Here is a 25,135-nt window from a genome sequence, read left to right as displayed (position 1 = left end):
TTTTTTGGGGAGCTTTCCAGGGTCCCAGGGACACAGGACAGCTTTGAGAGGTTGAAGCAGCCACATTCCCAGGGCTCCAGGGCTGCATACAGAGCCCGTACTGGGGAGACAGGCTAAAAAACTAATTCAAATTTCAAAAATGAATTTGGGGGACCAACCACCCTGAAGAAGTCTATTGTTTATACAGAGTCCACCAGAAAAGGAGAAACTAGCATTGACTGAGCACCTACCATGCTAAAATCTTCACAACTGCTCTGTGCTATTGAAGATTCTATTTTCCAGATAGAAAAACAGAATTTCAGAGAAGTCATTTGTTTAAGGCAGGATAAGACCCAGCTCCTTCTCAGCAACTGCCTTACTTGGGCTACAAGCTCAAGGAAGGTGGTGAGGGCTAGAGGAAAGGTCCCTGACCCTTCCTGGAGGATCTCCCTCTGGGTGTCAGAAAGCTGGGCTCTGTAAAAATGGCTCTGCAGCCAGCTTGTACAGTACAGGTCAAGTTCTCTCTCTGAACTTGCAGTCCTTCTTCCCCATGTGCCCCAAAATTCTTCACCTTCCTGCTTTCCAAAGGGAGGGAGGAGAAAGAGCGCAATGGGTGTTGGGAGGCGGGCGGGGGGGGGGGGGGGGGAGGAAGAGGAGGAGGAGTAAGAAAAGCTTAATGTTTCCCAGCATTCATTACTGTGAGAGGTAAAAAGGCAACCTGTTTCCCATTGGCCAGTCAAGGAGCTCAGGTCAGCCCACACATTAGCTTATGAGCTCATCTCCCAAACATCAGCTGAGTCTTGATTTGCACAAGTATGTATCTTTAAAAAGTGCTGGTGCAGTATACCGTGCATATTTCCATCGACAAAACCCTGCTCTGTTCACTTCACAGTTGTGTGGTAAGGATCAAACATGCTAATGGATGCTCAAGTGCTTTGCAAGGTTAAGTTTACACTATTGGTCTTAGACTCAATAATTCTACTTTTAGAAATTTATCTCGAGGTAAGATCAGAGCTATAGCAAACATTTATGCATGAATGTTTATCCCATTGCTGTTTAAACTGCACTGTTTGAGTTTCCAGTAATTACAAGGCCCACCAATAAAGGGATTATTTGTATATATGGTGGGATACCAGATAGCAATTCAAAATTATTTTGGGGAAAGATTTGAAGGATATGGGAAAACACTCATGATATAGTGATAATCTTAAAAGGATATAAATAAAAGGATATGAAATTAAATATTCAGTATAACCCAATTTTCATTATATATGTGAATAGAAGAAAATGTGAATGTGTGAATAGAAAAGACTAGAATATGTAAAATGTTAACAGTAGCTTTTGATGGTGGAATTACAGGCAGATGATTTTTATGTCCTTTCTTAACCATAAAATGTGTTACTATTTTTTTTGTAAGTTTATTTTGAGAGAGATTGAGACAGCAGGAGTGGGGGAGGAGTAGAGAGGGGGAGAGAGAGAATCCCAAGCAGTCTCTGCCGCCAGCACAGAGCTTGATGTGGGGCTCGAACCCATGAAACCGCGAGATCATGCCCTGAGCCAAAACCAAGAGTCAGATGCCCAACGAAATGAGCCACCCAGGCGCCCCTAGTATACTAATTTTTTACAAAATGGTAAAGCTAGAATTCATTACAGAGCTGTCCTAACCGGACCGTGGGGGACCTGCCTGCCTGTTTCCACAGGTCCTGGAACAACCTGTACTGTGTTCTCCGGAACAGCGAACTGACCTTCTACAAGGACGCCAAGAACCTGGCGCTGGGGGTGCCCTACCATGGGGAGGAACCCCTGGCCCTGAGACACGCCATCTGTGAGATTGCTGCCAACTATAAGAAGAAGAAGCATGTCTTCAAGCTGAGGTGAGGCCCTCCTGGCCCGTGCCCATTCCCTGCAGGCTTAGTTTGGCATCAGTGGCTGGACAGGGGCCCCTGTAGGAGACCAGCTCCAGGCCTAGCATTTTTCAAATCAAAGAGGCTGATGGTCCAGATTTTTACCTGCCTCTGAGGGTTGTGGTCAGGGGGAGGCTTGGGTCTGTGGGGTGAGCCAGCCCTCTGTCCAGGCAGAGGTGGCCACGTGGCAGGAAACCTTTTTTTGTCCTAGGCTGAGCAATGGCAGCGAGTGGCTCTTCCATGGCAAGGATGAGGTAAGTACAGGGCAGCCTAGCCCAGACTCTTGCTGACAAAGCAGCAGGTGGCTCCCTCAGAAGTCCCAGGGGCAGCCCCCTCCTTTGTGGCCCATGATCCTTCTGCGTTGCAGGAGGAGATGCTGTCCTGGCTGCAGGGCGTGAGCACCGCCATCAACGAATCCCAGAGCATCCGCGTGAAGGCCCAGAGCTTGCCCCTGCCCTCCATCACCGGCCCCGACGCCAGCCTTGGCAAGAAAGACAAGGAGAAGAGATTCAGCTTCTTCCCCAAAAAGAAGTAGCCTCTCTGGAGCCCCGCCAGCAGGACCGAGCTGTGCAGGGACTGGCGGGGCGCCTGGGGCCTCGGGCCTCAGCCCGGGCCGGTCCTCCCCGCAGCCCACCGCCCGGGCCACCCGCTGCCTGCGCCTGCCTGCGCCTGCGATCCGGTGGCCTGGGCCCGCTGTGCCGCGATCCCTGCCTCCGCCCTCCGGCTGACGCCTGCCTCCGCCTTCGTGCAGTCCCGGTCCGGGGGGAAGGCCAGGGACCCCTGTGGCAGGAAATGGTTTCCCAGGCACAGGCCTTCCTCTCCCACACCCCTCCTCCAGTATGAGGGCCCTCCAACCCCCAAGCCCCATAAAAGCTGGAAAAGAGAGAAGAGGTTCCTCAGACGCTGCCCACTCCCAAAGCAGATCTTGCTTGGGGCCACCTCCCCTTTGGTCACAGCCAGGGAAAGAGAAGAGGACACTGGAAACGCCTGACCTGCCCCTTAGGGGCATGAGGAAGGAGCTTCAGGTAACCACACAGGGCTCTAGCTCTAGGCAAGGGGCCCCTGGGGACCCAGAGGACACAATGGGCCTCCTCCCCACTGGGCTTCCTCAGAACTGGGACTCTCACTTCAAGGGCCACCTGATCCCTTCCCTCTTCTTTCTCTCACCAAAACAAACAAACAAACGGTGCAGTCCAAGGTTGGTGGGTCTTATATGCAAGGGCCTCAGGCTGCCTCCGGTGCCCTCTGCTACCACCACAGGTGGTAAAAGGGAGGTAAAAGCTCTCAAGCTGGTCTTCTTAAAACAACAGAGCAGCGTAAGGCTCAGAGGTGAAGGAGACAGACAGACCTGGACACTGCCCAGGGTTCTGCCTCTCCACTCTAGGACCCTCCCCACCTCCCCACCAAACCAGCACAGTACGATTCAGCCCCAGGGCCCCTCAGGGAGACAGTACAGATTCCTAGATACAAGAAAAATGCCCCAGCACCTACAGCAAAGCAGCCCAAAGCCCAATGCCCAGTGTGTCCTGTCTGCAGCTGGTACCATCTGAGGGTGCTGGCTGGACGGACAGCAAAGTTCATGACCTGTCACTCTGGGGTGGCAAAAGGAACCACACCTGGGTATTACCTCCCATATAACACAACCCCTGGACAGCTGGGACAAATGCTGGGTTTGGGCCCTGAGGGTATGGCACCCCTTGCTCCGCTTCTCCTGAAGGTCCTGGCCTTGGGTCGTGGGAAAGTCACATGGGTGCAGAGGTCACCCAATGTCCAACACCCCTCCCCCCTTCCCAAAGCATAGCCTAAAGGAGGCCTGCAACAACCTATTTGCCCAGGGATAGCCTTCCCCATGCTGTTAAGGTCAGACTTCTGGAGGGAAGAGGGCACTCGTTCCAACAAGGATCTCCTCCAGCACCCTGAAAGCAATACAGTGCCAGCCCAGCGTCCGGACTGGGGCTAGGTCCAAAAGAGGGGTCATGCTGGGGGCACCACTACCCCTGAAGAGACCATAAAAGTCCCAGGGGCTGCTGTTCCATTACCTTCCCCATGAGGAGGCTCAGACACACCCAGGTGATTCCTCTGGATGTGAGTGAGGCCCACGTAGCAACTCCAAGGGTAGGCATCCAGAGTCACGAGGCCTTCCCAGGAGCCCCTAGTGCAGGCACAGCTTAGAGATCAATACCACCCTGCCAAGGGGAAGCTAACTTCAGCAGACAAGAACAGGAGGGAAGTTCTCCAATAGAGCCCAGCACCCCCAGATCAGGTGGCCCCACCTTTAGAGCCAGGGTCTTCACTTGGCCTCTCTGCATCTAATCCTGCATCCCTCTTTGCATCTACAGGAAAGCTAGTATATACCATTCACCAGCCTCTTTCTCCATCTGGGGAAACCAAGGCAGGAGGCAGTGAGGTGACCATACTCAACTGGTGATGAAGAAGGCCTCTAGTGCATCTGAGGGCATGTCCTGCTCCAAGGCAGATAGTGGCAAGAATCTTCCTCCTCTCCCTGGGCCAATCTTTAGGGAGACCAAGGACCACCCTGTCCCCTCCATGTGTGCCAAAGCTGCAACTGAGGTGAGACATTTCCAGCAAGTGACTCCATAGTCCAAAGAATGGAAGGATCCCAAAGGAAGAGGTAGGATTTCACCACCCCGGGTCCCCCAGACTGGCAGCCAGCTGCATGTGGCCCCTCTATTGCCAGCTCCCCACACATCCCTCTCCCATCACGCAAGCCCCGAGGCACTCAACCAACAGGACTGAGCCTACAGGAGCCCAGCTTTGGGAGACTGTGCCACCTGGGGCTAAGCTCCTGGTGCCCTGGCAAGGTTCCTTTTTCCCCTCCTTCCATTTTCTACTTTGCACTCTTTTAACGGTATTCCCAAACTAGGTTGACACAGCTCCCGTCCACACCAGCATAACAGGCTTCCTCCCCAGGGCAGCTTACACGAAGCTCCTTCTGGGCATGGTCAGGCAGTCCTCCTTCCCTCTCTCTTTCCCCTTCACCCCCTGCCTGAACTGATTGGCTGAGGGGCGTATGGAGGGTCCTCAGGCCTCCCCCCAGCCCCCACAACTAGCACCAGTCACAGGAAGCTTGTGGAAGGCCCAGCGTCCCCACCACACCATTTCTCTTTCCTGCCTATTGGAGGGCAACCAGGGTCCCCGAGGTTGGTCCTGGATCTCTCTCCCCTCCCTTTAGTGGGAGCAGACAGGGATCCAGGACCATATGACTTGGTCCTTTGGACAAGCAAGCTCAGGGAGGACACAAGGGAGGAGGAGGCAGCTACACACGACTGCAGCCCTGTTGGGCACAGACCACGCGATCTGGGGCTGGCCCTGGGGCCAGCGGGGCCTTGTCCTCCACCTGCTCAAATGTGCTTCCACCAACCAGAGAAAACCCATTTACTAGTTTTTCTAATAAATCAATAATGCTCCATCTTTCTCACTGATTTGACTGGTTTTGTTTCCCTCTGAACTGGACCAAGGAGGGGTAGTTGAGCAAGGGGGTATCACCATGGAGACAAAGGGACAGATTCTCTGGATTGTCCCTGGAAAATCCTAGGCCACCACCCAGGAGCTGTGCCTTGCCTGAGACCGAGAGCGCTTGCTCATTCATGCGTTCGGCAAGCCTTTCCCCCACAGAGCTCTGGACGGAGATCTTGGCCCTCACTTAGCCCTCACATGAGGGAGGAGATGTGGCCCTCACATCTCCAGAGGGGCGAAACAGGCATCGCCATTTTTCAAAAGGCCCCACTGACCATTCTCACTGGTAGTGAGAACCAGTGAGCTGGTTCAGGGCTCACCATCACGCCTAGATGGTTACGGATCACCTGGGGAAGGTGTTCACTGCAACTTCCCAGACCCTACCCCCTGAAAAGTCTGAGGGAGTTTGACAAGCTGTACATCATCCATTTCCTTCGATTTGTAGGTAAGGAAAAAGCAAGAGTTTCAGGTGACCCGGCTAGTTAATGGCAAGAGGTTGGGACCAGAACCTGGGCGTCCTCTCACTCCAGTAAATTTATAGCTACTGAGCATCATACCCCAACACACGCCTCTATCCTCAGCAACTGTGGAAACCGCATAACATTCAGGACAATGGGTAGAACACAGGCTAGCCCTGTCTGCTGCTGCTTCGGAGAGGCCTCCCCTGGCCTCCACTCTTCCCTTGGCCTCTTTAGACTCTGCACACCTGCTTTCAGACCGAGTCTGTCCTCTGAGATCAGAAGCTCACGAAGCCCTGACCCACAAGACCTGTGGGAACACACGCCTGCAGGAACAGGGCCAAACAAGGCTGGTGCGCCACAGAGAAAGGGCAGAAAGAAAGCCCAATTAGAAACAGGCAGGCATTCCTAGCCCTTTCAAGAAAAGACCCTTTGAGAACGGGATGAAAACTGAGGTTCCATCCCAGAAAAAATGCACTTGCTCTCTTTACACAATATTGCAGGCCACCTCAAGACATGTCTAGGCTCCAAGTTTAGAATCCTTGCCTTTTAGGATGTCTCTTGGGAACTAGAGAGGGAGAGAAGAGTAAAGGGCACCAGACGTTGGAAACTTCCGCCTGTTAGAAAAACGTTCATTCCCCCCACCTTGCTTAGTCGAACTTTGGTCCTTGAGGAAGCTAAAACCTGGCCTGGTCCCTCCACCCCCAACTCCCGCCACCGACAGGATGCCAGGCTGGGGTAGACAGAAAACAAGTTCCCTCCTGCACATGCTGCTGCCCCAGCCTCCCCGGCGAGCACCCTGGTGCCTTATGCTTTGTGAGCACAGATGACGAATGAGTGACTGTGACAGCAACAACCCCCGCAGCCCGCCTCCCTAAGACATCCCTGGCCTTGATCAACCGTCCCCCCCCCAGTGAGGCCCAGTGAGGAGCCACACACAGGCCAGTTGGTCAGCAGTGGTTATTGAACCATTGGCAAATAATGAAATGTATATACATTAGTGACAACCACAGGATCAGCAAGACAACCTACAAAAGTACCTGAACTGAGCGCGTTACATTCTTCACGGGAGAGGAATCCACAACAAAAGAACACACACAAACTCTCACGTGCACACACAAATATACCGCGGAATGGGAAGCAATAAATTATGGGCCTGGTTCCTGCCTGGATCCTAAGAAAAGACACAAAGAGGAAAGCCTCCCCAGGCCACCTCCCCACGACTCCTCCGGGTGGGCGCCTCAGCCCGGCAGTGGTCAGCCCAACACTGGAGGCCTGAGCACGACTTGCTCTCCCTGGGAAGAGGAGAGCTTAAATATTCAGCTTCTCACCAAAGAACTATATACAAGGGAAGTGGTCACACTGGCCTCGGTGGGAAGAAAGGCTCAACTGGGCCTGTGGAAAGTCGCCCCGAGCCCAGGGGTGCACCAGCCGGTTCCCAGTGAAGACACTTGCCGGGTACACCGGAGCATTCTTCCAGGGGCCCTCGTGAGCAGGGTGAGCCAGGCCTGAGGGCAAGCCTGCCATGGTCCCTCCCCGTCCCCCCCCCACAGCCACACGGCTCCTCCCTCTCCTTGGACTCAGAATCACCCTACAGAGTTCAAGGCCTGGAATTTCTCCCTCAGGTTTCTCACTCTGCCCTGCTGGCCTGGGTCCACTGGGTCCCTGGGACCCTCTTCCTTTGGCCAATACTCTGGACTCCTGGAAATCCCAGACTCCTGGAAATCCAGCCCCTGTCCCACCGCGGCTGCTGGTGAGCTTGGTCTCTGCCCACTGCCCTCCTCCAGCCCCGCAGTGGGGCAGGGCAGAGGCCCCTTCTCCATGACGATCACCCGCCTGTTGTTCTCCAGGGTGAGGTCTGCGGTGACATACAGGGCTTCCTCTCCGACCGGCCTGCTTTGGGGCAATCCCCCAGGCGGCTGGGGCTGAGTGGCCTCTGGGTCTGCCCGGCCCCTCTTGGCGCCCACGCTGCAACAGCGGCCCACCTTGCCCGCCAGAGGGGGCTCCACCATGTTCTCCGGCACCGAGCGGCTCCGGTTGACAGGCTGGCCACGGGGCCGGCCGCCCTCGGCCTGGAATGCCTCGTCGTGGGAGGTGTACTTGGAGCAGAGCTCTCGGACATCAGGCCAGTTGAAGGTCTCAGTGTCGAAAGGGCTGAGGGGGCTTCGAGAGGAGGGCCGGACCCCAGGCGAGGTGGTCCTCGGGCTGGCAGCAGTGGGGCTGAAGGAGCAATGCCGAGGAGAGCAGGGCTTGGGCGGGCTGTGCTCCGGGGCCACCGTCTGCTCATCGCTGAGGAGGGACAGCACCGGCTTTCTCTTACCTGTGGGGAGAGAGTGAGCTGACTGACCCACTGGGCAGGAGGGGAGAGGGCAAGTGAGGACTCAGAACTGCCTTCTGCTTCCGCTCCAGGCAAGGCTGCTTACTGGGGTTTGGGTTGTGATGGCAGAGAAGTCACATTCACCATCCACGGCCCCTTTATCGGAGGGCAATGGGAAGAATGAGGAAAAGGCAGTTGGACGTGGGGTCAGGAGTCACAGAAAAGACGAGATCTTCCTCCCCTGGAAGAGTGGGCCCATGGCCACGTTTCCCCGAGGTCTCTGCTCCACAGGAAGGGCCAGGGGAGGGCGGTGAGGGTGTTACAGCAGGGCCACGCACCGCCCTGCGTGTGGAGTCCAGCCCTCTCTTTGGTCATGGTTCTACAGGGTCACCTTCCTCCAGGAGCCAACCTGCTCCTCAGAAGCTCCTCCACCCCAGACTTTCGGGAAGGGCCCACTCCCCACCCCCTCACTGTACCTTTGCCGCCTGAGGGTGCTCCAGCCTCCTCCTGCAGGCAGGGAATGGTGGGAGCCGCCTTTCCCCATTGGAGCGGTGGCCTGGCTGGCACAGATTTGCTCTTGATCCGCAGGCTGTACTGGCGGGCCAGCTGGTAGACCTTGTTCTTGACTCGCTCGCTCACGCGGCCATCCATCACGTGGGAGAGCTGGACGATGCGCGGGTGCAGCGGAGCCACCAGCTCCCCCTGGACGTCGCCACTCAGCTCCTTCACGAGCTCCTTCAGCTCCCGGGCCAGGTGGGCCGGGCTGGGCCGCTCCGTGGGGGAGGCACTCTCAGGGGAGGCGGCGGCCGACTCCTCGGTGATGGCCCCCAGTTCGTGCTCCTCCAGGATGAAGAGCGGTTCGTGCAGGTCAAAACCATTGGCCTGGCCTTGGCCAGGCCCCTTGTGAGAGCTCTCCCCGGTAGACTCCATTCCCTCCCAGATCTTTACAATTTCTGAAGACGGCCTGAACTCAGCATCTGTGATAGGAGCTGGCTCCCCAGCGCTCGCCTGGCCGGGGCCTGGGAGGTCAAACATAGCCCACGAAGCCGGCCGGGAGCTCACCTGCCTCCTGTGCCCCAGCGGAGCCGTGGGCTCTGGGTCCGGCCTGGGAAGGCTGTTGAATCTGGAAACGGAGTTCCTCACCAGCCCTTTGGGGATGTAGGAGAGGCTCTCTCGGCGCCGGATGCTAAAGCCCGCATCATGGTGCTCCGCGTTCTCATAGTAGCTCTTGATCTTGTCCAGCAACAGCCGGTCTCGGGTGGAGAGTGACGATTCCTTCTTCTTACAGGAAGACCTGTCGGGCTCTGCAGGGCAGCCTGGGCTCGGGGGCTCCGTCCCGTTGACCGAAGGGCTGCTCTCCGTGGCCACGCCCACACCGCTGTCCACCTCTGGGGGCGGCTGCGAGCCGAGGGCGTCGGTGGTGCTGCCACGCCGGGCCGAGCCCTTCTCGCTGCCCTCTAGGCTGAGCACGCTGCTGCTCCGGCTTGTCAGCCTCGGGCTCCCAAAGCCACTGGCCTTGCCATCCTCCAGGGCCAGGCTGCTCCGCCGAGAGAAGCTGCTGACGAACCGCTCGGCAATGATGCTGGCCTGGTCCAGCACGGAGGGCGGCAGGAGGCTCTCAGGCTCCTGCGTGGCACCCACATCCTCCTCCTCCTCCTCCTCCTCCTCCTCCTCACTGCTCAGAGTCTTAAGGTCCTCGGTGCTCTCGGCCACCACGAAGTCCACCATGTCACCCGGGGGGGCCATCCCCAGCAGCTCCTGGTGGGCATCAAGCTGTGTTTCCAGGACTTCTGGAGACTCCATGTCTGAGGGCACCTCCTCGATGCTGGCACCTTCCACAGCAGCAAATACTTCCTGCTCTGTCTCAGGCTCAGGGCCTGGCTCAACCTGGGATAACAGAACTCATGTGAGCCAAGACCCTCCCTCATGAGATCCAAAGGATAAGCAGACAGCATGACCTGCTCTCTCGGTTCAGTGAGAGGGCATGCAGTTTAGGACCAAAGGCAATGAGAATGAGCACAACTCGAGTGGGGAAACAGGTCCTTAGAGAGAGGAATGTGGTGATGACCCCCAGCCATCATGCAGCGAGGGGGCTTGGGTCGTAAAACCCAAGGACAATTCTAAGAACACATATTGGGTGGTGTTGGCACCTCTCAGTGGCAGCCTGCCTGGGAGCCAGAGGGACAAGGTGGGAGCATACAACACAGGGTATGCCTGATGGAGAGGCAGCTCCCTAAGGCCCTAGAGGCCACATGGGGGTTGTTCTGGGTTCAGACCCACCTTCCCTGAGGGGTAAGGACCTCCTGTGTGGATGAGGATCCACAGCGCAACAGGACCCCATGCTAGAGTCCTGTCAGAGGGTGACGACCGGCATCTGGCTCCTACCAGCCAGCCTCTGGCCCTATGCACAACTCTGCAGATGCCCAGCAGACAGGCAAGGAAGGAAGCGAATTCAAGAACTTCCTCCTGACCACCTTGAAGGTGATCTGAACCACGAAACCAGCCAGTACAGGCAGCCTTCCACAGGGACCTTCGGGAAAAAGAGCAAACATGCTACATTCTAAGGAATCAGACCCGATTCCAATGGTTCTAGTCCCAAGTGTGCAAAGCAGGACCCATGGTTTAGGCCTGTGTGCCAGGAAGTGGAAGGGGGGCTTCTGAGTCACAGGTTCTGACCTCAGCTCTGCCCCTCGGCAGCTGCCCGATGTCAGGCAAGTCACTCAACTTCTCTCAGCCTCTTTCTACCTGAGCTGTTGCAGGCAACAGAAGGAAGAAACAAAACATCGGACAAGCAGGAAGCGCCCAGTAGATGTCAATACCCAGGTGGGCACAGGTGTGACTTAAATGTCTGGCATGCTGGAGGGGGCAGGGCCTTACGCCCTATACCAGGAGGCCTGGCTGAAGGGACCTAAAATCTGGTCACTCCCACGAATATGGCCCTTGACGAGAGTCTGCACCTGCCCAAAGAAAGGAGCTGCCCACTCACACTACCACACGCTCACAGGCCAGACAGGCTTCCTAAAGGGGCAAAGAGTCCTGGGGCGTGGAGGAGGGAATCTGTCCCCACGGGCCCAACAGGAGAGCCCGTGCCTGGAAGCCCCACCTGCGGACCAGGCGCTCCGAGCATTCCTGCACCGTCCCCCTTCTGCCTGCCGGCCACTCACCTCTGGCAGCGAAGAGGTGGACTCAAAGCTCATGCGCTTCTCAGCACTAGTGGGAGACCGGCCGCCGGGCCTTCTGCGGCTCTTGGGGCCTTCGGACTCCCTACGCCCCTTCTCCTGCAGGAAGCAGAGGGCCATCATCAGCTTCTGGGACAGCTGGGAGCTCGTCCCTTCTGCAGCCCAACATGGGCAGAACCTTCTGAGCCCCCAAGGCGGCTGGGCTGTATCGAGAGCCAGCCTGGGACCTGAGCCTTTCCACAGTCAACCTGAACTGCAAGGTCTGGGGATGCAGAAATCCCTGCCAGGTGCGCAGCCTCAGGAAAGTCCAACCCACCTGCCCCTTCCAGCCCCCCTGTGTGCCGGCTTCTCCCCCTTCCCCACCACCCCCATCCCATTAGTCATGCTCACTGGGAAGTAAGCTAGTTCACGCCCAGTACTGGAACAGCACATGCCAGGGGCTCACTGGGGCATGACAGCAGGCAAGGGGTTAGGTGCTGATGGCAGGAATGAAGGAACAGGACGGAGGGGTGGGAGGGCAGGGGAGAGAACTCCCGGATGGGCATGCACTCGCCAGGGAACATGCAAGGAGGAGGGGAGATCAAAGAGACACCTCACCATAGCGCCCCGGGAGAAAAGTAAAGCGTTGGCCCGATAGTGCCAGCAGTGGAGGGCGGCCAGCAGGGAGCTGGCAAAGTCGGCTACCTGCTCCGCCACTGCCAGGCTCTCCTCCTCCTCCTCCTCCTCCTCCTCCGAGCCTTGGGGCTCCAGCCTGGCCCCCTTCTTGCTGCCTTCATGCCCTGCCAAGTCTTCCAGAGACACCTGAAAGGCCTGCTCCTCCTCCTCCTCCTCCTCCTCCTCCTCCTCCACCACCTCCTCCTCCTCCTCCTCTTCCTCCTCCTCCTCCTCCTGTTCCTCCCGGGCAGCCCCTTCAGCCTCTGGCTGTATGCCCTGAGCACGAGGAGGCCGCCCAAAGTCCAGGAGAGCGCCGGCACTGCCTGCATGCTGTTCAGAGCACAAGACCCCCTCGTGACCAGCCTCTGGGCAAGCCCCCTCCTCCTGCCAGCGGCTGGGGGTGGGGAGGCTTTACCCAGAGAAAGCCACACTTAAACACCCAACCCCTGGTGTCCACCAGGGCCCAGTGAGGGTGGGGGTGGGGGTCCTCAAGGTGGAAGGCTGGGACCTGGAGCCTGGTCAGGAACTCAAGACCCAGCGAGGTCTGCCTGCCCCAGAGAGAGAAAATGGAGAAGATCCAGGCTGGGCCACCACCAGGGTACCATTCCAGGAAAAGGGTGCAGAAGGGTCCCCGGGGCAAGGACCATGGCTTATTCGTCTCTGTGACTCTCAAGACAGAGGCCAGCACACAGGAGGTGCTCGATAGGTATTTATGGAATGCATGAAGACAGTGAGAGCTGAAGGGGCGGGGGCACTGACCCGGCAGCCCCACCCCCCCTCCGTCAGGCCAGTCCTCTCTGCCCATCGGCCTTACCTTCATTCCCGCTGTTCCGCCTGCTGCCACCACAGGGTCCCAGCACACAGGCAAGGGGGAGGGGAGAAGAGATGGGTAAGCAGGAGGAAGAGCCTCTTTACAGAAGCCAGGAGCCCCCCGGGGAAGGGCTCCCACTCCCAGAACCCTCACCCGGTCTCCTGGGCTTTCAAAGGAATGACTGGCAAAGCAGAGGCCCTGGGAGATGCAGAGCGGCACAGGCCTGTGTGTGTCACTCTCTCCTGCTGTCCCCCGAGGACAGGGTGCAAGGAGTGTGTGAGGGGGGAGGACTCAAGCCCCCTCCCCAGACAGCAAGGGATGAGGCCCACCTCCAGGGAGGAAGGAGGAAGGGAGGCAGCGTCCCCTCTAAACTGTCCTCAGTACCCCCACCCAGAAGCCTATCTGTGTCACCTCCCTGCCCCTACCCTAGAGCTTGCCGGGAAGGCCCGGCCATGCTCACACTCACCTTTCTCACTGAGTTGCCTGAGCAGGTGTCTGGTGGGCTCTGAGAAGGGAAGCGAATGGACAGTCAGTGCAGGCCTGGAAACAGCGGTGCCTGGCCCTGGTCCCATGCTCACAGCGCCACCGACACCACCAGCTCAAAGTTCCCTCCAGCTTGGCTGCCATTCAGCTCTGGGGCTCCGTACCTACCGCACAGGGAAGCAGGGCCCGGGCCACCCCCAGCCAGCACCAGGAGCAGCTCTGCCCACAATCGCTGCATTAGTGCACCTCGCCCAGGGCCCTCAGTTCCGGAGCCAGAGCCCCATGCTGCCTAGGACCAACCGGCCACGTCGCTGGAGATGCCTGGCTCTACCTCAAGCCCCACCCTCCCTGCAAGAAGCACATCAGCGCATTAGCGACACCCGAGGCCCAGCCCCCTCGCAGCACCCCTGGCTGGAAAGCAGAGGTCGCACCCGACTTCCTACGGCCCTTAAGGCCTGGCTCCGTGAAGCCTCGCTGCCCGCTGGGGAGTGATGCCCGGCTGAACGGGGGCTGACCGGGCTCTGGGAACAAGATACAAAACACACCCATTAGGCTGATGGTGTCAGCACCGTGTACCCCAGCCTTTCTGGAGACAGACCTGAGACAGACAGGCAGGGACGGGAGGACATGTGTCGAGGGACCTCTCCACGCAGTCTTGACCTTAGCCCATACTGTTCTTGCCCCACTGATGTTAACTGGGCAGCCCACTATAAACTTGGGGGACAGAAGGGAAATCTACCAAGGTCTCCGGGCTGTTCCCGAGCAGGGGAGCACGCTGAAGTTTTTTCCACTGAGGTGTGGGTGTGGGTACACAGACAACATAAGTAAACGTTAATCCGACTGTTTTTTTTAAGTGAGAAAAGTAGAATGCCCTACTCTTTCATCTTAAAGCTTGTAATCAAGAATATTTCGTAAGTGACAAGTAATGACAGCAGCACCTTCCGTATCCAGAGTGTACTTCTCTGCCCAGCTCAGCAGTCTGGAAGGAGGAGGCCCGGAGGCAAGAGAGTAGGTGGCTCCATGCGTCACGGCAGTGCTAGCACTGGGCCTGCGTCTCCCTCTCAGCAACTTCCTGCCCCTCCCCTCCTTCTTTTTTAAACACTTTTTTAAAAGTAATCTCTACACCCAGGGTGCCTGGATGGCTCAGTCAGTTAAGCGACCGACCCTTGATTTAGGAGTTCGAGCCCTGCGTCAGGCTCCGTGCTGACAGTGTGGAGCCTGCTTGGGATTCTCTCTCTGTCTCTCTGTCTCTCTCTGCCCCGTCACGCACGCTTTCTTTCTCCCCCTCAAAATAAGTAAACTCAAAAAAATATATTATTTTAATAAAAAATAAAATACTCTCTACACCCAACATGGGGCTCAAACTCATGACCCCAAGATCAAGAGTCACATGCTCCACCGACTGAGACGGCTAGGGGCCCCTTGCCGGCCTGTCTTTACCCACACTTCTTACAAGTTCAGTCAGCTGATTTCAAACAACACACGTGGGGAGAAGAGCTACAGGCGAGCACACTACCACAGACGAGAACCAACGCTCCGGGGTAAGGACGGACACCACACGACAAACGCCACTGCCCTAGCGGTTCACAGGCCGCAGCAGTCTCCAGAAAGGGGAAAGTTCAACTGTGGTCAGCATCCTCTACCCTGAAAGGCTCAAGAGCAGGCAGCATGTTTTAGAAAGATGTTTGTTTCGGGGCGCCTGGGTGGCTCAGTCAGTTACGTGTATGACTTCGGCTCCGGTCAGGATCCCAGTGTTTGAGCCTCACGTCGGGCTCTGTGCCGACAGCTCCGAGCCTGGAGCCCGCTTTGGATTCTGTGTCTCCCTCTCTCTCTGCCCCTCCCCTGATTGCACACTGTCTCTCTCTCTCTCAAAAATAAATAAACATTAAAAAAAATAAAAAAAAGATGTTTGTTTCATAATGGTTGAAACTAAAGTATGAACACAAGTAAACAGAACACGACTCTGTCCGTGTTCACGGGCTAAAGTCTCTGTCTTGTCAAAACTTAGCTCTAAAACAGCTCATTTCCCGAGTGCCTTGATAGCTGCAGTTTGGACACTGATGTTACGACAGGCGGTACTGCTGTTTCAACCACCACCACCATCATCACCTCCATGATCCAGAAGCTTCCAATGCAAAGCTATGGCAGGTTAAAGGGGAACGCTAGAAGGGCGGAAAGAACATTATAGAAAAAAAGGAAAACAGAAAGGGCCAGAAACATACGAAGTAACACCCTCAGTCTGGGGCTTTTAACAATACGACATCGTAAAACTTTTGCAACCATAGCAAATTTGCCTAGGGTTTAAGGTCCATTGGGAGGAACACATAACAAAACAAAATCACAAAAGCTTTCCAGAGACCGCTTGGTTCCACCTTCCAGAAAACCAAAGCCCACGTGTCAATCCACATAGTTGTTCAGGGGACCCGTGGGTCACAGCCAAAGCCCAGTGCACCACGGAGATCTAAGCCAGGCCAGTGCTGCCCATACTGCCGAATCTTCTCTCCAGGGGTTTCTGAGACATTTCTCATTCCAACTCTCACCTCGTCTATGTCTGGTAGGTACCAGCTGAGGCTAAGTCTGTCCCTGGGCCTCTGACTGAAGAGTACAAACAGACGAACAGACGTAGAATACACTCACTTATCACCCCCAGAGCTAAGAATAAACGCAAGGCTCTCTCTTTTTCAACAGACGATTCATTCCAGTAACTCCAAGTACATAGCAGCAAGCCCAGTCATGGAAGAAAACCCAGCAGAGGAAAACTGAACTTTTCCTGAGACCCAAAGTAAATATTTCCTGTCTGGATTTGGTGCCACTTGACGTCTAACTCGTTTTCCCCGCGTTCTGCCTCTGCTCTGCTCCAGAACTGGGCTGGGGATCACCCATGATGTCTGAGCGTCACTCCTGGCTGGGCTCCAGGATTCTGAGTGGCCAAGGAGCAAGGTTTCAGTCGCGGGAAAGCTAAGGGGCACCGAGCCCTGAGTAAACCAGCATTCTCAGGGTGCGGGAAAAGGTGGGCTGCCCAACCCTGGGGCACAAGAAGGGCCCGAAGCAGGAGCACTGGGAGGGGGTGCTCTACATGTGCCCAGCAACCCTCCCGGGACCTGCCCTTTCCCAAGATGTCCGGAGAGGTGGCAGCCAGCCCCAAATGCTGCTGCACACAGTCCCCCTCCTGGCCCAGAGTCCTCCGAGGAAGCATCTCTGCCCACACAGCCCTTCCCTTACCAGACTGCCGGCGCCCCTGCCGCACGTGGGTGGACACTTCGTCCTGGGAGGACCAAGCCTTCTTCAGGCGCTCCGGGCTGCAGCGGTACCGACTGGGATCTGCACACGAGATTCACAATCAGCCTTGGCCTAGACTCTGACTATACCTGACCACACCTCTGCTGCCCGCCCCAGCTCCAGGGGCCAGAAGCCTCCAGAGCTCCCTTCTCTTCCATCTTCCGTCCAGGAATGTGAGGCACTAGGAGTCGCACCTGCCAACAGGACCATGCCCTTGACCTTGCAGCAGAACCCTAGCCTTTGACAAAAGGAGCTTCCCTTTCCCATCCTCCCTGCTCCCTGCAATATAAGCAGTAGGCAGAGTTTCCCCAGGATGCAACGTGACCTAGAGATGTGCACAACTAGGGGCAAAGCAGGCAGAAAGGGCACACTTACAGTAGGAGTCCATTTCCAAGATGGCTTCCTTGGCCTGGAAGGAAAGGAAACACACCCTGTTCCCACCTCACTATGTGCCATGCCTCCCTTGCTCCACCAGCTCGGCTCTTACTGCACCGGGACACCCGCAGTGCTATGCTGAGGTCGAGGGCATCGGCTTATCCCCACTGTCGAGTGGAGCCAACGTCCAGAGGGTGAGGCACTGGTGGGCCCCTGGCCCTGGCTGAGGATCACCTCTCCCTGCAGCCCATCAGGGGCTAGGTGGGGTACCCCCCCCCGCCGCCCTCACCTTCTGGGGGATAGTGGTGTGGTGGTTCTCCAGGATGAGCCTCTTGATGTGGTGAGTCCAGCTCCGTTTCTCCTCCACTGTCTTGGCCTGGAAGGACCCGAGGGAGAGGGAGCCAGGTGTTATTATCACAAGACGGAAGCCATCCGACGTAGGCCACGCTTGTCAGGGGGGCAGCGGCAGAAAGATGGCCCGTGCTGGGGCCTCTGTGAGGTTATCTTAACTCCCCAACACAAGCCTGAGAGATGTCCACAATGATCTCTACCTTCCAGAGAGAGACACTGAGGCTCAGTAGAGCCAAGCGAGCTGAGAAGGCAGGTCTGTCCCCAGCCGCCCAACCCTCACCTGGATGTTGTACTGCTGCTTGCTGTGCTTGTAGTGGGTGACGGTGAAGCACAGGGAGTCTCTGGTGCTTTCGATCAGCATCAGGGAGGAGCACTGGGGCAGAGAGAGAGTGCAGTCAAGCACAAGAAGGGGCATTGGGGGGTGGGGGTGACCTGGGGCCCCAGCCCCTCGAGACCATCTGGGGAGGCAGGAAGAGTAATCTCAGAAGGATAGAGCTGTATCCACACCAACCCGGAGCCCATGAAGAGGTCACGAAGTACAGCCTGGGGCCGTCTGGTTGACTCAGTCAGTAAAGCATGTGACTCTTGATCTTGGAGTTTTAGGTTCGAGTCCCACACTGGGTGGAGAGATTACTTCAAGATAAAATCTTTTCTTTTTAATTAATTTATTTTTATTTTAAGAGAGAGAGCAGAGGGAGAGGGAGAGAGAATCCCAAGCAGGCTCCACGCCCAGTGTGGAGCCTAACTCGGGGCTCCATCCCATGACCCCGGGATCATGACCTGAGTCAAAATCAAGAGTCCAACACTCAACTGACTGAGCCACCCAGGCGCCCCAAAAACAAAATCTTTAAAAAAAAAAAAAAAAAAAAGGGTCTGGAGATTGGCCCACTAAAATGGGGGAAGTGGAGAAGGAGTGGAGGGGCAGAGAACAGGACAGCAGCCTGGTTACCGGGATATGACTCTTGTAGACAAAGTGATCGCCTCGCTTCTTGGTGATGAGCAGAGCTTTGTCAAAGAGGAAGAAGGTCCTCTCGTTGCGCACGCGGTGCACGCGGAACGTGCCCTCCAGGACGAGCTCCCCATAGATGGTCAGGTCTGGTCCCTTCCAATTGATGAGCAGTGACTGAATCTCCTGCAGCAGAGAAGCAGGGAGCCCCAGAGTCAGGCTGCTCATGACACTCTGGGGACTGCGTGGAGCCCCAGAAAACTCCTGCAGACACAGCCACTACCTGCATCCGTCAGACACACGTTGCCACAAGGGCTCCCCACAGAGAAGCCCACCCCACAGGGAAACGAGCCCTCAGCTCACCGCAGCAGGCGCTCTCCCAAGCGCCACCCCATCTCGCCCCACCGCCCCTGCGAGTCCCTCCAGCCGCCAGCCCTGCAGCACCTGGAGCCGGACTGCATGCTCGTGCCTCCTCTTCATGTCATTGATGTACCAGGCCACGCAGGTCATGGTGTCAATGGCATCCTCCACCACCTCGAAGCCGTCTTCTTCTTCATCAAAATGTTTGGCGATTTCCTGTACGGGAGACAGGCGCTCAGGCGACCCAGACTCAGGCCCTGCCCCTCCCCTGAGCCCCCCATCCTCAGGAAGACCTCTGGGTTACCTGGAGCAGCAGGTGGTACTTGAGGATGCGCTGGACGGGCTTCAGCAAGTAGGAGCCCAAGGGCAGAGAGTGCTGTAGCAGCTCCTGCCGGTCCCGAAAGAACTTGGCCTGTTGCTTGTCCCGCATGCACTCGGTCAGGGCGGCCACTGAGCTGGGAGGGGAGGAGGCAGCCATCACTGCCTGGGAAGGCCTAGATGGGGGCGTGTGGTGCTCCAGGCCCACCAAATAACTCTACCTCCCCTCTCCACCCCAATTACTCACTTGGGGTAGTTGTTGCAATACTGGGTGTAGATATCAAACTCTTGGCTCTAAGAAGAGACCGAACAAAGATAGCGATTTCTGGGAGGCTGCAAACTTGGGAATACCAAAAACATGGCCCTGATCCCCAGAGTACCCTCTGCCCCCCTTTCCCTGAACACCTGCAGATCCATCCTTGTGCCCATCTCCCTGGGACACCCCATCCACCTAGCAGCCCCTGGCTCCACCCCAGAATGCCCCTCCCACCTGAGGCACCCCAGAACGCCCCTCCTTCCCCTGGCAGAAGCCTCTGCTGGGCGTTCCTGTGCCTCTGAGTCCCCAGCAAGGTGGGACAAGAGGCAAGAACCCAGCCCTTCTTACCCTTTCCACAAAGCAGCTGGCCACAGCCACAGGGTCACTATTGCAGCCGTCCAGGTCTCTGAGTAGCTGGCTGGGGGAAGGGGAAGTGGTCGTCAGACCCCAGACAGCTCACAGCCTCCACACCTACCAACAAGTCCCCTCCCCAACCTCCTGGTTCCCAGATACACAGCCAGCCCTGGTGACACGCCAAAGAGTCAGGGCTTCTCCCCCCTCAGAGTGAGCCCCATGCAGGCCAGCAACCACAGAGTATTCGGCACTGCCGCAAAGATGGGGAGCAAAGGAGCCCCACATGCTCAGCAAGCAAGAGAAAGGGGATGCGAGTACCCACCTTGGGAGGAGAGACAGCTCCTCTGCAAGCAGAAGGAGTCAAACACACACAGACTGAGATTAAAGGGGGAGGAAGAAGAGGGCTGGGATTCCCAAAGTAAGCAAAGGTCCCCGACACACACACCCCGGTGCAAAAGGATGCAGGAAAGGGAGAGAGGGGGAGTCCCAGAGCCTGAACTTGGATTCAGGTTGGGATGCTATGGGAAACCCTAACCACAACGCTCCCCTGTCACCTCCTCCCATGCATCTGTCTTCCCAACCCCCACCAGCACCTGGCCCAAGTCACCCTGCCCTCCCGGCCTTCTGAAGCTTGCACTGCAGGAAGTCTCTCAGCCATCTCAGAGGGCCCTATATCCTATCAATGCTGTCCCCTTAAGCACACTCCCCCCGACCAGTGCCCTCGCCCTGGGGAATCTGTGGGCCCCGGCAGCACACGCCATATCCTCAAGGAGCCCCTTTGCCCTGAAGTAGCCTCCTGCCAGACCTCACTCAGCCTCCCCTTTCGCCTGATCTGTTCATTCACCTGAAGGGTTCATTCACCTGAAGGGTCACCTCCAGGGAGCCCTGGTTTCCCATGGGGTCAGTAGGAAGGTGATGAAGAAGTTAAGGGATGTACAAGAAGGGGAGAAAGATGGAAGAGACAAAGGGCCACAAAGGGACAGAGAGAAGAGCATCACATGCCAGAGTCCAGCCATTCCCTGAGGGGGTGCTGGCCTGGCCCAGTCTGGCCCCAACATGCACATGACCTCAGATGGTCTCCCCCGCCTGACAGGAGGCACAGCAGCCCCAGGGCACGTGACCCCACACCCCCTCTCTCCTACAGGGAGCTGACTGTAGCACCTTACAGGGGCAGAGCACCACTACCCACCCACCCTCAGTGATCAGGCCCCTGGCCCACATGTCACAGCCCAGGAGACTAGGCCCATCCAGGGCTCTTCTAGGCCCTAAGATGGGCCTCACAGGCAGAACGCAGTATGTGTTAGTCCCACTCCATACCTGTTCAGTGCATAGATGTTTTCTATGTTCCCAAAGAGGGCGCTGACTTGTTCTGGCTTCAGCAGCCCAGGCGTGTCAATGATCTTCAAGAGGTAGTCCTGCGTGGAGGGAGGCATCAGAGCCCATCCTCCACCCTGCCCCCGGTACAGTCCGTCCCCCCACTTCCTCCAGCCACACCCCATTTCTGTACAACCACAGTGTGACTTCACAGACATGGCCTACCGTACTGGGCTGCATAGTTCCCCACCCCCCAACCGATATCCATTCAGAACCTCAGGAGGTGACCTCACTTGGAAATAGAGTCTTTGCAGATGTAATGAGTCAAGGATCTCAGGACGATATCCTACTGGATTTAGGGTGGGCCCTAACTCCAATGACTGATGTCCTCACAAGAGGAAGGACACAGAGAAGGCAGCGATAGGAAGGTGGAGGCAGAGGTCGGGATGATAGATCAACAGGCCGAGGAACGCAAAGGATAGGCAGCAACCACCTGGCAGAAGCCAGGAGCGAGGCGTGCAACGCATTCTGCCTCCTAAACGAAGACAGACTAAGTGTCTGCGTTTTACTCACGCAGCTTGAGGTTATCTATTACAGCAGCCCCGGAAACAAATACACGGTTCCCTCTGCAGCGAGCAGAGGGTGTCCTCAGTGGCAGCCACACAACCACCTTCCTGCGTGCCCGCAGTGTGAAATGCTTCACCAACATGGCCCTACGAGGTGGGTGCGTCTTCACGTCCCAGGTGAGGAACCCGAGGCTCAGGAGGTTACGCAGGTGCCTGAGACCCCGTAGCCAGGCAACCACAGAGCAGGGATCTGGGCACAGGTAGGCAACATCCAGGCCAGTGTCCTCACTGTGATCAGTTTCCATAAGCACAGCAGTCCCCGCCCCTCCCCACCAACCGTGCCTGCCCCCTAATGGCCTGCAGGAGGTTCTGTGGGCCCGGGCTACTGATGTGACCCAAAGTCGTAAGGCAGTGGGAGCGGTCAGAGGCTCCCCCAGAGCAGGCCGCATGAGACCTCCCCACTACTCCATGGGAAGCAGGTCTTCTGAAACCAACTATCAGGGAGAAGTTTCCTTCCAGGGGTGGAAGCAGGTTTACAACAGAGCTGGACCACCAGGAGCCAGAGGCTGGGCCCCCTCCCAACCTCAGCCCCTTGGGTGGCAGGCCTCACCTCCACGATGCTGCGCAGGTCCTGCACATACATCCGCTCCGTCTCCACGATCTCCCGCACCACTCGGCCCAGGTAGCTGAGCTTATGTGCTGGGGCCGCCGGGGCCCGGCTGCTGAACGGAGACAGGGGCCCCCTCACGCTCAGCCAGCCGCTGGAGTTGGGGTTGCCGTTGGGGGGATGCCGGCCGCGCGGGGAGCCTGCCCCGTTCTCAGCAGAAGCCTCGGAGCCATTGGGATCCTCCATGGCACCGCGGCTGTCACGGGATGAACCCGACGAGGAGGTGGTGGAGGTCAGGCTCACCGGCCGCTCCTGGCTGCGCTCTTGGCGGAGAGAGGCAGAGACAGGCATCCTGGCATCGCTGCCTGGAGAGGGCACTCCGGAGAGATTCTGGGCAGGACAAAGAATTGAACCTTGGAATCTTCACAGAAACAGAAGGGAAAAGGGTGGCTGCTGGGGGAGGAGGGAATGCGGAGTTAGTATTTAATGGGTACGGAGTTTCCATTCTGCGAGGTAATCAAGTCCGGGGGATGATGGTGGTGACAGATGAGCAACACTGGGAATGTACTTAATGCCACTGAAACACCACACACTTAAAAATGGTTACAATGGAAATGTTATGTCTGTGTATTTCACCACAATGTTAAAAACAACAGCTCTGAATGTGGAGGGGGTCCTTTCCCTCAGAATCTGCCAACAGGCACAAGGAGGCCCAGGTAACATGCCTTCCTGGCTCCAAGCTTTCCCAGGGTGAGGATGGGCAAACCACATCCAAGGACAATAAAGGGCTCTGAAACCCAATCCCCAGAAAAGCAGAGAGGACATCTCCACCATAGCAGCAGTGAGGGTGCCTTCGGATGGAATCCCAAGCCCGGCCCCACTGCCCTGGCAAAGCTCCCAGCCTCTCAGAACCTCAGCATCTCAGCACCTACCCAAGGGCTGTGTCCACGAAGATGCAGGGACCTGCTACACGTACAGGTCTGAGCGCGGTGCCTGGCACGAAGCACGGGCTCCATAACTCATCAGAACAGTGATGATAGCAGCAATTGTCAAAAAGCACTTCCCAAGCGCCCACTTGTCCGGACCTATGCTGGGGTCACCAGCAAGGGCAGGTAAAGATCTTGCTCTTATAATCTAAGACAACACACACGCCAGAGAGTAAGAATCTCCTTGGGATTCCATCTCTGGGGCACCAGCGACTTCACCATGAATCTGAAACCTTCTGGATACTGACAGGGAAGGCAGAGGAGATAGTACAAAGGCTCCCCAACCCCCAGCACCTGGCACAGGCCCTGACTCACCCCAGCTCCCAGCGCCCAGGAAATGCCCCAAGGCTGAGCCACCGATGAGTCTCCCTAAATTCCCTTTAAGCACAGCTAAGTCAGGAAGGCCAGCAAGCAGGAAACTGCTCCCAGGTAAGGCAAATACAGCCCCGGGTGGACTTTATTCCTGAGCAGGTGGTACTGTTCACAGGTAGGCCAACCTGGAGCAGTAAGTCTGGGAGGGGCTATGGCCTCTGGGAAGGAGAGGAACATTCCACTCCAACCCCAGAAGACTGCAGCTCGCCAGCACCACTTCCCAGAACGTGTATTTCTGTTTCCACAGGAACAAAGTTCTAGAACATCACTCTCATTACCAATGACCCAAAGCCTTCACCCCTAGTTCTAGGGCTCAGAAATTACTAGACCACACCCTGGAGCTCTTCACAGCTATGAGAAGGATCTAGAAGGTGGCCTCACTCCGGTAACCTTGAATTTCCCCCTGCTTTTCTGTGCCTCTGCCCCAACCTGGAACAAGTAGCCCTGAGCTCTTGCTTTTGCAAATGTTCTGTTTGCCTGGACATTATTTCCTCTCCATCTACCTCACACCATACCACCCCCCCAACCTGTGTCACTTATACCCAATCCTCAGGTTTCAGATTAGAAGCCAGCCCTCTTTCTAGAAACCTCCCCAGAATACAAACCTGGAGGCCCCCTTCTACCTACTCCTACAGCACCCCAGGATTACCCTTACACCCCCCCGTGTGACTGTGACTAGTGTGAGATCCCCTCCTCTAGACTGTAAGTGACCTAAGCTCAGGGGCCTTAAAGGTGATCTGGCAAATGGAAAATGATGAACAAACCAGTGCTTCTCCTGAGCTGAAAATCAAGAGCCCAGCAAGGACCCTCTCCAGCACAGCACTTTGCCACAGAAGGTCTCAGCTTGGGCAGGGGGAGGGGTGTCACCTCCTCTGCAATCTATAGGAAGGAGACTCTCATTGTGCAGGTAAGGACACAGTGGCAGCGCTGAGGCCATTCCAGCCTTCTCCCTCCCTTCCAGGCACAACAAGGGAGGATTAATTAACAAGCTCATCTTGGTGAAACTCTGAGCATCACAGAGGAAAGCCCCTTGGGAAATGCAACATTGCTCCTTTTTCCTCCCTCCTCAAAAGAGCCTTTAAAATTAACCAACTAGGCCTTTCTACAGAACCAGCCCGCAGGGCAACGCTGTGTCATTTCAGCACAAAGAAAGACACAGATCCAAACTCCGCCCCAGTCCTTAACCCTCAGTCCTGTGGGACTCTGGTGTCCTTCAAAGCCTGCTGCACTGCAGGCACCCACCCCCCCCCCCCCTTCCCCACTCCCCGCAGTCAGTAGCAGCTGGAATAATGGGGCAGAAACTCACGGCCTAAGACCTTTCCCAGATCAAACCTGGGGTCAGTCGGCCCCTAAGGGGATGCTAAATGGCAAAGGCCCAAGTCCCTGATGGATTTCACAGCCAGCCAGGTCAGTTTTAAAGTAGATTAGCCACAGCCCCCCTCCCCCCACAACACACTCTCTCAGGGAGATTAATCTCTAAGGGGTGCCTTCTGAGGGTCACTCTTTAGAGACCCCATTGCCCTGTAAACACAGAAACGAAAGCATCTCTTCTCCTTGGAGAAATTTCCTCTGGTTGAAGGTAGTCATCTGCCTGCAAACCAAGCTCCCATTCTCAAAGTCATGCCCATGCCCAGGAGTCCCCCTGGGGCTGAGACAAAGCATACCAACCAAGAGCTGAAGCGTTCTAAGTGCTACAGAAACAAGTCACTTCCATCTCCTAACAACTCTACAAGGTCAGCACCATTACTACCCCCATTTTACAGACACAGAAACTTGAGGCCACAAGGTA

General features: G+C 56.6%; 2 protein-coding genes across 6 annotated transcripts in view; one reads left to right on the top strand and one right to left on the bottom strand.

Annotated features, from left to right (window-relative positions):
• Nucleotides 1-5,318, top strand: part of SPTB (spectrin beta, erythrocytic) — a 128,999-nt gene extending 123,681 nt beyond the window's left edge. Inside the window, exons 34-37 of one of the 2 annotated variants that reach the window (XR_005790957.1) lie at nt 1,680-1,853; nt 2,095-2,137; nt 2,251-2,908; nt 4,223-5,318. Coding sequence is in view for 1 of the 2 variants with exons in the window: in XM_040477387.1 (XP_040333321.1) it covers nt 1,680-1,853; nt 2,095-2,137; nt 2,251-2,418 (385 nt within the window). In the remaining variant the exon portion in view is untranslated. Of the gene's footprint in view, nt 1-1,679; nt 1,854-2,094; nt 2,138-2,250 lie in introns of both variants that reach the window. The other variant, XM_040477387.1, reaches the window with a different exon arrangement.
• Nucleotides 5,319-6,760: 1,442 nt separating this feature from the next.
• PLEKHG3 (pleckstrin homology and RhoGEF domain containing G3) overlaps nt 6,761-25,135 on the bottom strand; it is a 42,263-nt gene continuing 23,888 nt past the window's right edge. Inside the window, exons 2-18 of one of the 4 annotated variants that reach the window (XM_040477391.1) lie at nt 21,992-22,378; nt 20,819-20,916; nt 19,496-19,565; nt 19,139-19,185; nt 18,878-19,028; nt 18,658-18,789; nt 18,217-18,399; nt 17,548-17,640; nt 17,206-17,292; nt 16,917-16,950; nt 16,485-16,583; nt 13,694-13,783; nt 13,246-13,284; nt 12,783-12,805; nt 11,300-11,413; nt 8,612-10,022; nt 6,761-8,138 (exon numbers count right to left, since the gene is read on the bottom strand). In XM_040477391.1, the coding sequence (XP_040333325.1) occupies nt 7,405-8,138; nt 8,612-10,022; nt 11,300-11,413; nt 12,783-12,805; nt 13,246-13,284; nt 13,694-13,783; nt 16,485-16,583; nt 16,917-16,950; nt 17,206-17,292; nt 17,548-17,640; nt 18,217-18,399; nt 18,658-18,789; nt 18,878-19,028; nt 19,139-19,185; nt 19,496-19,565; nt 20,819-20,916; nt 21,992-22,339 (3,753 nt within the window). In that variant the 5' untranslated portion in view covers nt 22,340-22,378 and the 3' untranslated portion in view covers nt 6,761-7,404. Of the gene's footprint in view, nt 8,139-8,611; nt 10,023-11,299; nt 11,414-12,782; nt 12,806-13,245; nt 13,285-13,693; nt 13,784-16,484; nt 16,584-16,916; nt 16,951-17,205; nt 17,293-17,547; nt 17,641-18,216; nt 18,400-18,657; nt 18,790-18,877; nt 19,029-19,138; nt 19,186-19,495; nt 19,566-20,818; nt 20,917-21,991; nt 22,379-25,135 lie in introns of those variants that run through there. The other 3 variants (XM_040477388.1, XM_040477389.1, XM_040477390.1) reach the window with 3 other exon arrangements.

This window comes from Herpailurus yagouaroundi, unplaced genomic scaffold (assembly GCF_014898765.1).
Source record: "Herpailurus yagouaroundi ecotype Mexico unplaced genomic scaffold, PumYag 141, whole genome shotgun sequence".
NCBI classification, from domain to species: Eukaryota; Metazoa; Chordata; class Mammalia; order Carnivora; family Felidae; genus Herpailurus; species Herpailurus yagouaroundi.
Note: the sequence above shows the minus strand (reverse complement) of the source record. Positions and strands in the feature narration are given on the sequence as shown.